Here is a 15,399-nt window from a genome sequence, read left to right as displayed (position 1 = left end):
TGCCGGCGGTGGTGCTGCTGGAGACGGCCCTCGACCGCCTCCGTGGCCGGCCGCTCTTTTTCTGTGCTTGGGCCCCGCAGACCCGCGTCACGACGACTCGCTGGATCGGAGCGCTGCTGATAGTGCTGATGATGTTTTCTGGTTTGAGGGGATGTCAGTATCTGCTGCTCGAGAGCCCTGGCATAGTCGCGTTGGGCGCGACGCTTCGCCGCCTGCTGCTCCTTGTCGGCGGGAGAGGCGTAGAGCGACGCCAGGCCACGCCCGAAAGCCTTGGAGCCGTTTTCCAAACGAGGGGAGATGACCGGAAGCCTCTTGGCCGTGACAGGGGGCAAGAAAGGCGCGGAGAGAGAGGAGGGAGAGGGGTCGGAAGGCGTCCCCAGGGGCGGTGCGCGATGGCCTCGGCCGGTGGACACGGCCAGAGGGAGCACGCGCGAGGTGGAAGGGGTTCGACCAGGGACTGGCGAGCGGCGACCCAGCTCGGATAAATGCCGGGCACCTCGGCCTTCCGGCGGCTCGTCCTCGCCCTCCCCGGTCCCCAGGTCCGGGCGCGAGCCAGGCTCTGTCGATGCCAGCATCGCCGACCCCTCACGCGGCTCGGCCCTGCTCTCCAGCCTCGCCTTCAAGCGGCGCATCTCCGCTTGCACCAGGGCCTCAAAAGACGCGTCTTTCGCACGACCTCGCCGTCGCAACATCCTTCCCCTCTCCCTTCCACCACTTTCTCCCTCATTCTCCTTCTCCTCAGCTTCCGACGCCAGAAAGCTTTCGTCTCCTTCTCGCTGCATTTCTACCTTTCCGAGAGAAGGAACCAGCAACGGCAGATTCGTGTCTTTAGTCTTGGACCGTGACAGTGCCACCATGACTTCCTTAGCGTGCGGACTGGTCTCCTCCTCGGAGTCCTCCTCGTCCTCCGTGAAGAAGGACGCGGACACGGCCCCATTACTGTGGGGGGTCTGCACGAGAGGCGGCAAAGGCGAGGACATGATGCTTGCGCTGCTCAGGCTGCGTGAGAGGCCGTTTCCCTGGCTGTTGCTCGCCGGAGTAGGAAAACTGACACTCCCTCGACTAGTGTTGAGAGAGGGCAAAATCGTGCAATCCTATCCATTCGCGGGAGGGAGAAGAGAGTTCCGTTGAGCTCGACTTTATCCACAGAAAGAAACGATATCGGTACCTGGAAACGTACCATTGGGGAGGCTTTGCTACCCGTGCTGGTGCTTTGAGAACCATTCCCGGCGGAGGAAGACGAGAGTTTTTTCGAAATCACTAAGGGCTCCAGTCGAGGCTGTAAGTCACTTCTTTCCCCTCGCCCGCTCCCGGAACGCCTGGATTGGGTATCCCCTTCATTCAGGCGCGTAGAAGGTCGCCTCCCCCCTCCATTCCGCCAGCCAACAAGGTCCATTGTGGGCGACCACTAGGACGAGGGGGAGATGGCGAATCCGGCTTCCCGTCAGCCTTAAGAGACAACTTCGTCAATGGTCCACCTGCGTCAGGGAAAAAATGGAGATTTGCATGAACGGAGGTATCTTGAGTGATTTTTAAAATGTCTTCGGACCACATTGTTCAAATAGCAAACATCTCCACTTGCTAAGTGTGTGGACGACGTCGTCGACGGGTGCTGATAATTCTGCTCTTCACTACACCTACGTCGCAAGCCTAATTTCACATCTCTGGTCTCGATACTCTTTAGATGCAATCAAGATAGCGTGTGGCGTGTAAATTCATAGACCTACAGGCCAGAATCCCTAACGTATCTGTAACTCTGGTCGGATCAGTCTTTTTTCCAAAGACTATTCCTTGACCTTCAAATCGATCGGAACCAGCGAAACTAAAATGCAAAAAAAACTACACGTATTATGGACGAATGTGATGCATATTGCTAATGCATGATCACTTTCTCGAAATTATTGCAATTAGAGGTACTTGACACGAGCGTAGGAATCGACGACAGGTACGTCCGCGCAAGATGCTAAGCGCAGAAAGTCATCGAGCCATGAGATGATACGATTGAACTGGTCCAACGATGCATAAATTACGGGCCATCGCAGGTCAATATCGATCGACACAGACACGTTGGGAACGTGTGGATATCAAAGAATGAAACTACCGCACATCCGGTGTGGCTAAGAAAGGGCCAAGGGTTTTCTTAGTGGGACTTGTCGTGTATGGCATGTCCGAGCAAGCCCGGAGATCGAGCAAATGTGGTAAGACGCGCTCTGTTGTGGATACGCAGGCAAGCCGCCGAATGCATTCCTGCACGAGGGAATTTCCCACCCAGCTCGAAGAGCTTGCACAGACAAGAAGGAGGACATGTCTACTGAAGAGTCCCGCTTGCTTCACGGAGTGCCCTGTGGGGCATTTCTACACCCAAAGCGATAGCACTTTTCGTAGCAGAGCGTCTCTTGCTCGCCATAAGCCAACTCGTGGAGGGATAAAACATTGCGTCATCCCTACACCTCATGATAGAAGGAGCGACTGCACTGACATCTATGCCTCTACTCACTTTTTCTTTGTGTAGACATTGTTTATCATGTCGCGTGGTGTGGAAAATGATCGCCTTGGTATTTTATGTCGTAGTGCGGCAATTCAGCTAGTCCCGCGCCAGGACATATCCGAGGGAGATCTCAGTGGGAGGAAAGAAAACTTAATGTGAAAGGCGTTGGAGCGATAAAAATCTGATATTTGCTTCATTACATCACAATACATATGTCAACGTCCCAGATTGTCATGGAAAAAGAAGCAGGAATTAAGTGCCATGAATACCAGAGGCTCGACGCCTTGCTTATCTCTCTTGGACACGATCTAACGACCTCTGCCTGGCTTTCCTGACTGCATGGACCCCAGCGATCACACCATCATGTTCTTCCTCTGTACAAATGTATGCAAATTTCACAACTCTAATATGAGACAGGGTAATGCTTTGGCCACGGGAACCCCTAGAAGTCGGACACAACTCGTATATATACGAGAACCTGGAGGCCCTTTGTTGCCCGCGAAAACCATCCTCTTCTCTAATCCTTGTCGCGGTGCTCATAAAATGGCAAAATAAAGCACAGATTGACCATATGTATATTATCCTCTCGATTGCTGCGCTTGGGGATGCTTTTGCGCTTTTGCAACTAATCCACGCTCAAAAGCTGCAAAACGCTTCAGCAAGGTGGCAGGATACGCCGCTGCAGCTTGAGCATTCGGCGTTGCCATAACTTTGAAGTCTTTCAGGGGACTGGCAAGAAGCTCAACCCACCGCGCTTGTTTCTTGCACTTGAGCCCGTGTCCCGCTCGCAAGGCGGCCCCCACCGCCGCCGCCTCGGACGAATCAGCCACCAGGACCGGGGCATTGAACACGTCGGCCAGCACCTGCGTGAGCGACGTGCTCATTGACCCTCCGCCGGTTGCAATGATGCGGGAAGGGGCCGTGGGCAGACCCAGATTGCCAGCGTGTACTCGCATGGAGAGGAAGCGCGCCTCAACCACCGCCCGGGCTTCGTGGGCCTCGCTCAAGGCGGCGACGGGCTCGTCCTGTGCGTCCACGCGGAAACTGCCCCGAATAGGGAGCACAGGCACGATTTCCTCCATTACCAGCGTCATCGCCAGGTTCCCATCGTTCCCCGGCGGCGCCGACGCCACCAAGTCGTCAAATTTCTTCCAGCACCCGCCGGCCACGCTGTCTCGCACCGCCTCTCTGGCCAAGGCCCCGTTCTTGTAACAGAGCATCGCGAACCACTCGTCCGGTCCGCGAGGAGAGACCATGACATGGCCCTCGGGGCCCGGGCGGGGCGAGCGCGTAAGGCCTACCAGGGTGTCGCTGGTGCCCAGACTGACCATCAGCGTCGAAGCTGTCTGGTCGCAGGCCAGACCCGTCCCCACCACGGAGCAAGAGTTGTCGCCCGAGGCCGGGATGACCAAACAATCCGTGGCAAAGCCAAAGCGGGCCGCACAGTACGGAGAGATGGGCCCCAGGCTCTCCCAGGGGTTGACAATGGTCCCAAGCCGGGCCGCCAGCCCCGGAGCTGTGGCCTCCAGCAGCTCCTCGCACCACTCCGAGGTCCGCACGTTCATCAGATTCATGCCAGATGCATCGGACGCATCCACAGGCGCAGGGTGTCCCACAAGCAAGGAAGTCAAAAAGGAAGAGACCAGAGAGACGCGGGCCGTGTGTTTCCAAACGAGAGGCTCCGTTCGGGCCACGCGGGCGATCTGAGGGCCCGTAAAGCGACAGTAAGCCCGCGAGCCAGTCAAGGCCGCCATTGCCCCGGGACCACCTGTCGCGGACTCGATGGCGTCGCATTCCATTTGCGTGGAGGAGTCGGCCCATGTAGGGCAGTCCTCCAGGGCAAAGCCGCCATAAAGATTGGACGAGAAGCTGTCTGCCGGCGCCATGCACCGCAAGGCTGCCAGTCCGTCTGCAGTCCAAAAGACACTTCCGTGCTGCTGTGCCGAGCCTGACACGGCTTTAACACGACCCATGAGAGTCCGTTCTTGACGTCGCAAGATCCTGTCGAGACCGACTAACCACATCTGTACAGGGCTGGTCACCTTGCCATTTTTACCAACGTGCAATCCCGCGGACGTTCCAAATTGAGGCAACTCTCGGTCGAAATTGAGGGTATCAATGTGGACGATGCGATTCGTACCCGCGTCGAGAAATACGACTGTGACGGATTGCGTGGACAGATCGATTCCTAACAGGAGAGCAGTCGATGCTCCGCCGGTGTTAGCATGGGAGCTTGCCTCGTCCAAGCCCCGTCCCGCAGCCATGGCCGTAAAGGTGTGGGAGCTCTGTCTAACTATGCTGGTTGTATTGGTGGTTGTGATGGGTCGAGTCGATTCTCAATCTCGTTCCTCGGAATGCTCCTAGATTGAGCTCCGCAGCTCCGTGATACTGTTCCTGAAGTAGTACTACTAGTAGCATCCCTCAACGCCCCAGACGATAGGCCAGCGAAAAAAATTGACACAGGCAGACAGCTTCCATGCCCCACAGGCGTGGCACATATGAGAATGATACAATAAAACGACGACGCACTGGCAAATCATCCATAGTGTGAATTTTTGTCGTTGTTTTGCGATGGAACGTGAGGGTATGCTACGGGGAACTCGTTCCACTCAAGAGTCACGGGGAACGGGCTTCGACCTCCCGCCTTGAACATCATCCGCAAGTAAACATGTAGATTTTTTGCTGAACCATTTGATCATGATTATGTATGAAATTTAATCTGCCTAATGCTTTTGATTTTCTGTCAACTCTTTTCCGCTGGCAAGGGATCTATTATAATTCCTTTTAAACTGGTGTGAGCTTTGCTCTGCGTATATGGGCCAAATATTTACTTGCCACACCTTTGGCCTCAAGGCCCTCTATTAAGCGGCCTCGAATACCCTCAAGAGTTGCTAGCTCTTCTTTAGCCTTCATTTTTAGCTTGCGCCCTTCTTCAAATCTCCTGGCTCGTTCTGCTCGCCGTCGACTTTCGGCCTCCTGAACCTGATGTTTCAAGGCTTCGAGGTGACTCTTGTTTAGGCTTGCTTTTTTGGCTTGCTCGGCTAATTCCTGGTTTTTAATCTTATCTTCGTAGCTATCATTTACCTCGGTCTCCAATCTTTCTGCGAACGCATCTTCTTCGGCTCGCATCTTTTTGGCCTGGGCCTGACGGAGCAGTTCCTTTTTCAGAGCTAAGGTCTCTTGCTTGCGACGCAAGGCATTCTCCTGCTCCAGACGGCAAGTGGCAGCTTCTTTCATTTCGGCGGCACGAAGAAGACGCCTCTCTTCCAACCTCGCTTTATCGCTTCGTCCCTTTTCTTGTTGAGACAAGATTTGCATCTGCCACATTTTTTTGGCATGGACACGGGCTGCTTCCTGTTTTTCTCGGGCTTCCAGTTCAGCATCTTTGCGTTTTTGATACCGAAAAAGCTCTGCCACTTCCTCTTTTTCTCGTTTTAAGGCAGCAGTCCGTGCTTCAATCGCTTCGGCGTTTGCCCGTAGAATGTCCTCTCGGAGATTTGCCATTTGTGTCTTTTTCTCACGCTGAATGGTTGCGTCTTGATCTTCATATGATTGAAACTGAGCGAGCAACGCTAAGCCTTCCTCCTCACGTTCCTTCCTTTCTATTTTTCTTTTTTCTTCAATAGCTTGCATTTGAGCTGCCAAGGCCTCGCGTGCTTCTCGTTTGGCCGAGGCAAGCTTTTCGGCCTCAGCGTAAGCGCCATCGAGTTCTAATTGTCGACTCTCCGCCACGAGACAGTCATTTCTAGACTGATCTATTTTGCTTTTTTCCGCAGCCATCCTTTTATTTTCCATCTGCCGGTCACGCAAAGTAAAAGCCTCCGCCTGCGCCGCCAAGGCCTTTAGGTGTTTGACCACGTCCAATTCTTCTTCGCGAATCTTTTTTAACCGGGCCTGAGATGCACTTAGAGTCAAATTACAGTTTCCATTATCATCTTTGGCTTCGCATTGATCCGCCAAAGCAGCAAGCGCAAGCATTTTATTTTTTCGTTCATCCGCACCAGATTGTTTCTCTTTCGAGTGCCGGTTGCCGAAGACGGATTTCAAAAGTCCTCCATCAGGTTTTCCACTTGCACGCTTTTTCATATTTTCTAATTGAGAGGCTGTCAATACAATCGGACTGGTTGAAGCCCCCTGGTTACTATGGCTGCAAGGATTGTTTTCCCGATTGCGGTTCACTCCGAAAAGTGTGGGGTCTACAGGCTGCGCGAGCGGGGGCTTGGAGCGATAAATTGCCTGCGGCATAATTTCTTGAAAAATTATAAACAGTGTGCACATTGTCGGCGTGAGTCGTTCGCGCGTGGGAATTTTGTAGGAAAAGAGCACACGGGAAATGGAGGCTCGTAACGGTTTGCGGCACCCGTTACCGTTAGCGAACAATTTGAAGGCTGAGGCGCGAAGCACGCCGCTTAGGGTTCAAACTTGCAAAGGTCATGCGCGATACCTGCAAGAATCGTACAGGCCCATGATGCCAAAAAGTTAAACGGGCTACAAAGCGTTGTTTTCCACGAGGTTCAAACCCTCGGATGCATTTTGGCACATCGGCATATTTCTTTCCTCCACTACGTGTGAGAACTATTAACTTCATTCCATGGCTTCCCACAGCTTTTCTTGAAGGGAATCATCAAGTCTATGCCATGTGGGTGTACAATTAGACTTTCCTTGTGAGACCATTAATCCGGTTGATGGAGTCAGTTTTGACCCCATCCCAGCGGCCGTCACTTCCTCTCCGCGCCCCCCAGCCGCAAGCTGTTGATCATCGCTTCGGAGACCAGCAAGAGCTCCCTGCAGTGTTCAAAGTCCTACACCTACTACGGCATGGTATTGCGGTACACAACCAACCAAATGGACAGGACTTGCCGCCCGCTTCTCTTTTGGATGCTTGCCTTACAGCACAAGGTGTGGCACAGGCTCATGCCGCCAGGCATACGATTCAGGCTCTGCAGCCGCAATTTGTCATCACATCCCCTTTAACCCGTGCGCTACAAACGACAACGATCATCATGAGCCCGGAAAATGCGGGAGTGGGAAATGAGGACAACAATAGAACCGAAGGAAAGTCCACGCGTATAGTGGCCGTCGAACTTGTCCGGGAGGCCTACGGTGTCCTTCTTCCTGACAAGCGCCGGAATGCCACCGAACTGCAGGCTGCCTTCCGTCCCACCGTTGACTTCTCGCTGCTGTCGGAGGAAGATCAGCTCTGGACTGCAAGCCAGCGAGAGAGTCTGGAGTCGGTGCGTGGTCGCGCTCGGAAGTTTTTGCACGAGTTGCTGCCGCGTCCGGAGCGCCATGTCCTCCTCGTCTCGCACGGCGTCTTCCTGCAATGCCTTCTACAGGAGACATTGCTACTCGATGATCCTTCTAATTCTGAGTGGAACGAGGGGCAACAAATTATGAATTGTGAGCTCTACACCGTCATTTTCGTCGCAGTAGATCCACTTTGCACTGGAGGCTCCAACTTCTCCTCCCCTCCCTCCGCCTCCCTCCCTGGCCAAGCTTACTCTCCCTCTGCTCCTGCAGACCACAACGAGCCAAACTTATCAGGACAAAGGAATCCGCCCCTGTTGCCCATGCTAGCACCCGGGGGTGGAAAAGACCGACTCGTACGCCGTTTGCTCTTGAGTCCGGGGGTGCACGACATGTTGGTGGGCGCAGATTTGGGCCCGTCTTTTATGGATAACGTGGTCGGCTGGCTTGCCGAGCTTTTCCTTGCCTACACACATGGACAGTTCCAACTTCCTGTCCCTGCTTTTACTCGGCTCATGGGCCTGTGTGGCGTCGAAGAGGCTTTTGTGTGTGAACGATATTTTGTCGCCTTCGCGTCCAGACGGCGTCCCCAGGCGGAATGGCGGTCACCAGCAAGGCATGCCACCTGCACAAATGAACCGCAGCACCAGAATGCCATGGCAGAGGGGAGAGCCATCGATGTGCCAAGCACGTTAACATTCGAGGACTTCCTCGTCGGGCTCGTGGCCATGGAACCTGGGACGGCCAACACAGGGCAGTGGCGCCGTCTTCGGGCGGAATACATCTTTCGCGCCTATGACCTGAACGACGACGGGGATTTGGCCTTCGAAGACTTCAAGCTGGTGGTCGAAGACATGGCTCGTTTGCACCAGGGCAAGGACAGCGTTCCGGGCTGGAGGTGCGACCCACAGGTGTTGGAGAAAGAGGCGAGGAAATGGCACAAAGGAGGGCGTTGCTCACTGGTGGACTTCGTCTCTGCAGTCGAGACCATGAAGTTCCAGGGCACCGGCGTTCTTTTTCGCACCCCTCAGTCGGTGATCCATGTCGATAAAGCGCGCCGACGGCTGCTTCTGGATGGATCCCGTACCCCTTCCTCTGCCTCCCCCTCGTCTTCAGGCCCCTCCTCCGGTGGGTGTCGCGACGGAGCGAGGACCTCCACAAGCTGCAGTACCGGTAAAGAGGAGGACAGTGATGGCCTTTGCGCACACGTCGGCCAAGCGTCGTCGTCTGTGGTGAAGGTCAATTCTCGTCAAATTTGTTTCGACGTCAGCAAGCAGCGGTACTCCATGTCTCCTCATGAGAAGACCAACCGCAAACTTGTCCGGATACACGAGGATCATGCGCCCTTATCCCATCAGGAAGGAAGGAGGGCAAGTGGAGGGAGGGAGGGCGACGAGAGTAGTTGTGATGAAGTGGATAGGCAGCTGGCACGCACTGGGATGAACTCGACTTACGACTCACACAGAAATGGAGAGCAATATGAAAAAGATTTCAGGACCATGAGTGCCGGGCAAGAAACAGCGCATCGAATCATACGCTTGCTTCTAGACTGGGATCCTAATCGGCAGGAAGCTCTGCCTGAACGTGGCGTCTTCGAGGCTTTGAAGGGCTTGAGCGATCTGGAGCCGCTATTTGAAGAGTTGCAATCCCTCTTGGCGACCGAGCCGACGGTGCTGGAAGTTCGAACGCCCACGCGAATATTTGGCGACATTCATGGGCAGCTGAATGATTTATTGCGGTTGTTCAAAGCGTACGGTCGCCCCGATCGCTTTGGAGGTAAGCGCGGGGGAATGTATCCGAGCTTTTTTGGGATGACAGTAGAAGCCTTGCAACATGGTTACCCCATAACCGGACTGATCTTCGAGTAAGCTTTTTGTCCCGTGACGTGAGTCAGATAATCACATAATCAAGTTGCTGGCAAAGACCACCCCACGACGCTGATGGGGTCACATTTTTCTGAAGGCGCTCACCTTCTTTATCCCCTTGTCGCATCTATCTTGTGTCACCGTAGATATCAACCTTGTTGATTACATTTTCAATGGTGACTTCGTCGATCGCGGGCCGTGCTCTTGCGACGTTGTTCTGCTCCTTTTTGCCATCAAAGTCGCTTACCCGCGGCGTGTGTATCTTATACGGGGAAACCACGAAAGCCGCGCTGTCAATGCGCTCTTCGGATTCAAAACAGAGTGTGTCCGTCGGCTGGGCGAGCAGGCAGGGGTCTTGCTGTGGGAGATGTGCAACAGTCTCTTCGACGTCCTGCCTTTGGCCGCCTGCGTGGAGGGGCGCATTCTGGTCCTTCACGGGGGCCTAGGCGCCAGCCTGAACTCGCTCGAGCAACTCCGTAACCTGCGACGACCAATATACGATGGTCAATCCGCGGAGGAGCCACTGGGACAGCTGCTTAGAGATATTTTGTGGTCTGATCCTACGGCCTCGGACGTGGTGAGAGGCACGCACGCCTCCCCGCGGGGAGCGGGGATAGCGCTCTTCGGACCGGACAGGGTGGAAGCCTTTTGTCGGGCCAACGACCTCGACGTGGTGGTGAGCGAGGGAGGGTGGGCGTAGAGGGAGCGGAACATAGGGATTGCAGGGGCTCAAGGATGGATGGCTTGTTTTTGTTTCCCCCTGATGCCGTCTCCTGGATAAGCGTCAGGGGTAAGGGCGTGTTTAGTACGCACATAACTTCATGCAGATCTCATCTTTAATGGGCCCTCTCTTCCAAAATGTCGCCATACATTTCCTCTCCGCAATGCCCTGATCACGCACCCTGCCTTCTTACTTCTATTCCCGCTAGATCCGCTCCCACCAGGTGGTGAGTCATGGTTACGAGTTCTTCGCCAACCAGCGTCTGATCACCGTCTTCTCCGCCACGGATTACTGCGGCCAACACAAGAATGACGGGGCCATTTTGGAGATAGACAGGGACCTGGTCATCACCCCCAAGCTAGTCAAAGACGACAAGTCGTCGCGATGGTCGATGCCGCGCGATTCCTCCCCACCACGGACCAGAGTGCCCTGACAAGGGAACCCCCAGAGGAGTGGCGAGAGGTTCTTTTCGGGTTTGTACTGTACCTTTTTGGAACGGGGACGTATTTGAAATGTAAATGTTAAATTTCTTGCGTATAGTGCACAGTGCGATTCCTTGGACGGCGCCATAGCTTTCGAGAAGCCCGATCGCTGAAATGAAAAGCATCAAGAAAAAGGAGAAAGATGCAGTGCAAGTGTTAACACGATTTATGTAGGTCTTTCCTTATCCGCTGACCGCCACCTTGGCCTTCTTTTCTTGTACGTGCACTTCCTCTGTTCCAGCCCCTCGGGCGTTTCCAGACGTAGTCTCTTTCGAGATTTTATCCCTTCTCACATCAACATTTGTTTTGGTAAGAATCTCATGCTTCGGTACCTCGGGGAGGTCGGGCAGACTAGATCCTGCTTCTGTAGCCTCGGTTATCTCGGCTTGCTCGCTGGCATCTTTCGAAGCCATGTCCGCACTAACAACGGTCGGAGCTCCAGGAGCAGCTTCCACAGGAGTGTGCTCCGGGGCTTCTATTAGCGCTTGCAGCTCATCGAACTCCCTAAGTACCTCTTCTTCTGCGCCCGCGGACAAGTTGTTGGAGAGGAGGCGGGATATTTCTTGCTCGTACGCGATGGAGTCCGCCGTGTCCGCCATGAGCTTGTCTACTTCCTCCAGAGATACAATTTTGTGAATGGCTTCTAAAGCCTGATTTCCGCTCTTCAAAGCGTCGAAAATCTGGAGTTGTTCTCTCTCCCATTCAATTTGTGTGATGAGCTGCTCAACATTCAGTAGCTGCCCCGCCGCCTTGGCCTGCTCATCTTCCCTCAGGCGTCGCATTTTTAGCACGAGCAACGCCCGATCCTTTCGTCCCGCAGTCACCAATTCCTTCGCTTTCTCCGTCAAGCGCATCTTCTCACTATGCATCTTCATCTGATAACGCTTCAGCCTGTCTTTTGCTACTTTCAGGTCCAGCACTGCCCTGTCGTGGTCCGTGATTTGGACGGGCTTTTTAGGAGACTTCCCACCATGGTGACGTCCGTGTCGAGAAAACAACCCGCCCATTCCTGTATGGTGGTACCAATACAATGTGGACAGTGATGTCAGTGCTCAAATGTGCGTATATTCCTTGAAAATGTAGGCGAACACGGAGTGCCCAATTCCCTTAACGGTTTCTAACGGCTGCCGTGACGTGCGCGGCTCCCTTGAGCTGCTCCGCGACTTTGCGGCTTACACGGCGCCTCCAAAAAGAAGGAAGGACCATGATCCATTGCTTTAGAATGGATCTGAAAGCGTGCTATCCTCTTGTGTCGCACTGCATAGACAATTTGCTCACTTACATTTTCCACCGCGCACGTAGGAGTGAGGAGACAGGACAAGGAAAGGGCGGAGGCTAAGTCGGGCGTCGAAGGTGTTATTTGTGTGGAACCAGGCAGTCTCTGTCATTGGAGGCACAGCAACATCATATTCTTAACGCTGCTATCGGCTCGCTGAGTCCTGGAGGCACATCTCCTGTCCCTTTTCTCCAATCCAGGTCAGTCGTGGGATTATACTGACACAAGAGGGGTGTCGGACCTGGGTATGGTCACATGGCAAAACCAGCTCATTCAGTGCACGACAATGCGCGACTGCTGATCATGTAGCGCTTTGGTAGTAACTCGTTTAAAAATTGTACGGATTTATTTTCAGGTGTCCAACGAACTGAGATTGGGGCAATCTGATGTCATGCGATACTTTCAAGCCCGTCCCCCACCATGTGTTTCTGGCCTCGTTGACGTTGCTCCGTGTCCCTATTCCCCATAGGAAAGCAAGATCCATGGAATGCCTCTCGATCTCCTCCCTCTTGCTTGAAAATGCCAGGAGCATTGCCGGGATTCTGCTCTCTTCCCATATATTCAAAGTAGTTGCTGGGCTGCTCCTGAGCAGCTGGCTGCTATGCGAAATAGCTTTTTATTTTTACTTGCGATACATCGTCCTACCCGAGCTCAATCGACTTACAACTCCTGTGGAGGGTGCTCACACGCCCTGGGACGAATTTCACAAAATTATTGACGTGGTATCGCAGCTTAAGGTGCGCACCCTTCTCTCTCGTCATCCTTGTCTGACTACCCGAGGGCCTCCTTCGTCGCTTTACCTTACAACACTTGATATCACTAATGGCCCCTTTCAGAATTTATAAATATCCAGACATCAAATATCGATTTGTTAATTTTTTTTTGCATTCCCTCACCCTGACAGGAGTCTTACGCCTTCGAGCGCTTCTTTTCAGGTTGGTTCTTGGGCGCACCAATCAAAGATATCCGTCGCGGAAACGTACGAGAAATGCTGGCATGGGCCCTGTACAGCAAGGCTCAATCCACGCTAACGGTTCGACAAAAGGCTTGCGTCGAGGATGTGAGTCTTGGGGCGAAGAGAGGAAGAAAATGACGCTTGCCCATTTTCATGACTTTCAGGACTAAATTCGGCCATCCCCCTATTTTTGCTCAAGACGATCTCAATATGGCCACCGTTTGACTTGATCACTCGTCTCTGGTGTTCTCACTCCTCGCACAGGTCCTGTATTGGCTGAAGATGCGCTTCCAGATCGATTGCCCAGAGGGGTACAATCCCCAGGTACGGCCCATGCTCCTTACCCTCGACAAGATCACGTACATGCATCGGCCGTTGGTCTTCTATGCCTCCTTGACGGTAATACAGGTCTTGGGTCACAGTGTGCTGACTTTGCTGGGCTTTCGACGGCACGAGGTGAACGGCATCGCCTATTGGTATCGGTCTCGGGTCAGGGATGTGCGCCCCGGGGAGGAGGCGAGTCTGCCCATGGTCTTTTTCCATGGGATTTCGCCAGGGCTTAATTTATACTTGCTGGTAATTCACACGTTGTCGCGGGGCCGCAAAATGGTGCTTATGGAGGTACCACACATCGCCATGTGCCTGAACTTCAAAGCGAAGCGCCTGGGTGACATGGTCAAAACGGTCGAGATCATCGCGAAGCGGCATCGCATGCCTTATTTCTCGGTCGTCGGGCATTCATTTGGAAGCTTGTGCGCGGCCTGGGTCTCCAAGCACCTGAAACACAACGTTCGTCAGCTCGTGCTCTTGGACCCCGTGTCCCTCCTCCTTGGCCTCCCGGACGTCTGCTACAACTTCCTCCACAAGAAACCCAAGACCGTCATGGAGCACTTGCTCCACTACGGGGGCTCAATGGAGATCACGATCCATCACACGCTACGCAGGCAATTCTGGTGGTACGAAGGCCAGCTATTCTTGGATGAAATCAAGTGTCCCGTGTACGTTGGCTTGAGCGGGAACGACGAAATCGTGCCTTCGGCCATCCTCAAACTCTACATCGAAGATCACCTGGCCAAGACACACGCTGAGGAGCATCATCGGCATCTTATCCGAGCGCGACGGAGCAGTAGCCGTGGGGTTGGGAACGGAAGCAGCCACAGCCAGCCGCACAACCAGGATTCCACCTGTAAGACCTTCGAAAAGGAGACAGCTTCGGTCAGCAGTGGCAAGGGGCAAGTGGCTGGCCCTGAACTGGTTTCAGGCAGCGGGGGGCTGTCAACCGCGCCCTGTCACTTGAATCATACGCCAGGAGACGAACGCGGGTGCATTTTGCAGAGAATACAGTACGTGTACTGGGAAGGGTGGTCTCACGGGGAGATACTTTTCCGTTTTCCACAGTTGAAAGCTCTAGATATGGCGCTACGAGAGCAAGAGAAGCTTTTCCGCTCCCCCGATGTGAGCGCAGCCATAGATATGTCGCGCAAAGGAGGGGCACATCGACAGAGCAGCCTCGATCACTCTCGACCGGTAATGAGCAGCCATAGGGACACGAGAAAATTGAGCACGAGTACTGTCGTGGGGGTAAATGAGAATGGGGGCGCAGGACTTGGTAGCAGTGTAAAATTCAAATCTTAGCACGTAAATGACGACTTCCTCGATGAAATGGCGCGTGTCCCATTCGTCCTGAAGGTTAAACATTGAGAAATAATTCAAATTGTAGAGGTAATCACTGATTTGCAGTTTTTGTTCCTTTTACCTTACTTTGCTTTCTGGCAAACTCGCTTGTCTAGCTCTTTGAAACGAGTCTACCATGGCAAAATTTTGTTCTACACGCGAGACGGACACCAACGACGGGCTTTCACCTTAATGGCGAAAGCGACGGGTAGCACACGCGGTGGACAGGTGTCCTTGGCAACGCGATAGTCATCCCTATGCGCTTTTCTTCCACCTTATTCCTTTGAATAGCTGAAGATCTATCATTTCGATTATCATTTCATAAATTTACAGGTGTGATTTGCCTCTATCCTAAACTATTGGACTTTTGTTCTACTTTGTTGCGTTCCTCCTACCTGGCGCCGATAGATAACTTTCAATTCCATCCCCCTAACTTTGTTTAAATACAGTCGTAAATCATATTTAATTAAGATTGAGAATCGTTGCTCCCAGATCTTTTTCCTCCACATAGGCAATGTCACCGACGTGGAGCAAGGCCGGCGCCCCATACTTCAGTTTTAGAGCCTCGTAAGGCGAATACTCTACCCCTGCATGCGCTCGTCGGAGCAGACGAACGCATTCTTGTAGGGGCAGAGTTGTGGCGGGAGAGTAGCCGGTGTAGAAAGCAATCGTCGGGGTCCAGATGTTTCTT

General features: G+C 53.5%; 1 protein-coding gene across 1 annotated transcript; it reads left to right on the top strand.

Moving 5' to 3' along the window:
* Positions 1 to 7,148: 7,148 nt before the first annotated feature.
* Positions 7,149 to 7,789, top strand: NGA_2037910 (uncharacterized protein; the record flags this gene model as incomplete). The annotated part of the gene is made up of 1 exon (XM_005855988.1): positions 7,149 to 7,789. A coding segment is annotated over one exon (641 nt), but the record flags the coding sequence as incomplete, so codon positions are not given.
* Between the last annotated feature and the right edge of the window lie 7,610 nt (positions 7,790 to 15,399).

This window comes from Nannochloropsis gaditana, assembly GCF_000240725.1.
Source record: "Nannochloropsis gaditana CCMP526 unplaced genomic scaffold scaffold060, whole genome shotgun sequence".
In the NCBI taxonomy this organism is placed as follows: domain Eukaryota; class Eustigmatophyceae; order Eustigmatales; family Monodopsidaceae; genus Microchloropsis; species Microchloropsis gaditana.
The sequence above is the reverse complement of the archived record's forward strand: the minus strand, read 5'-3'. Positions and strand labels throughout refer to the sequence as shown.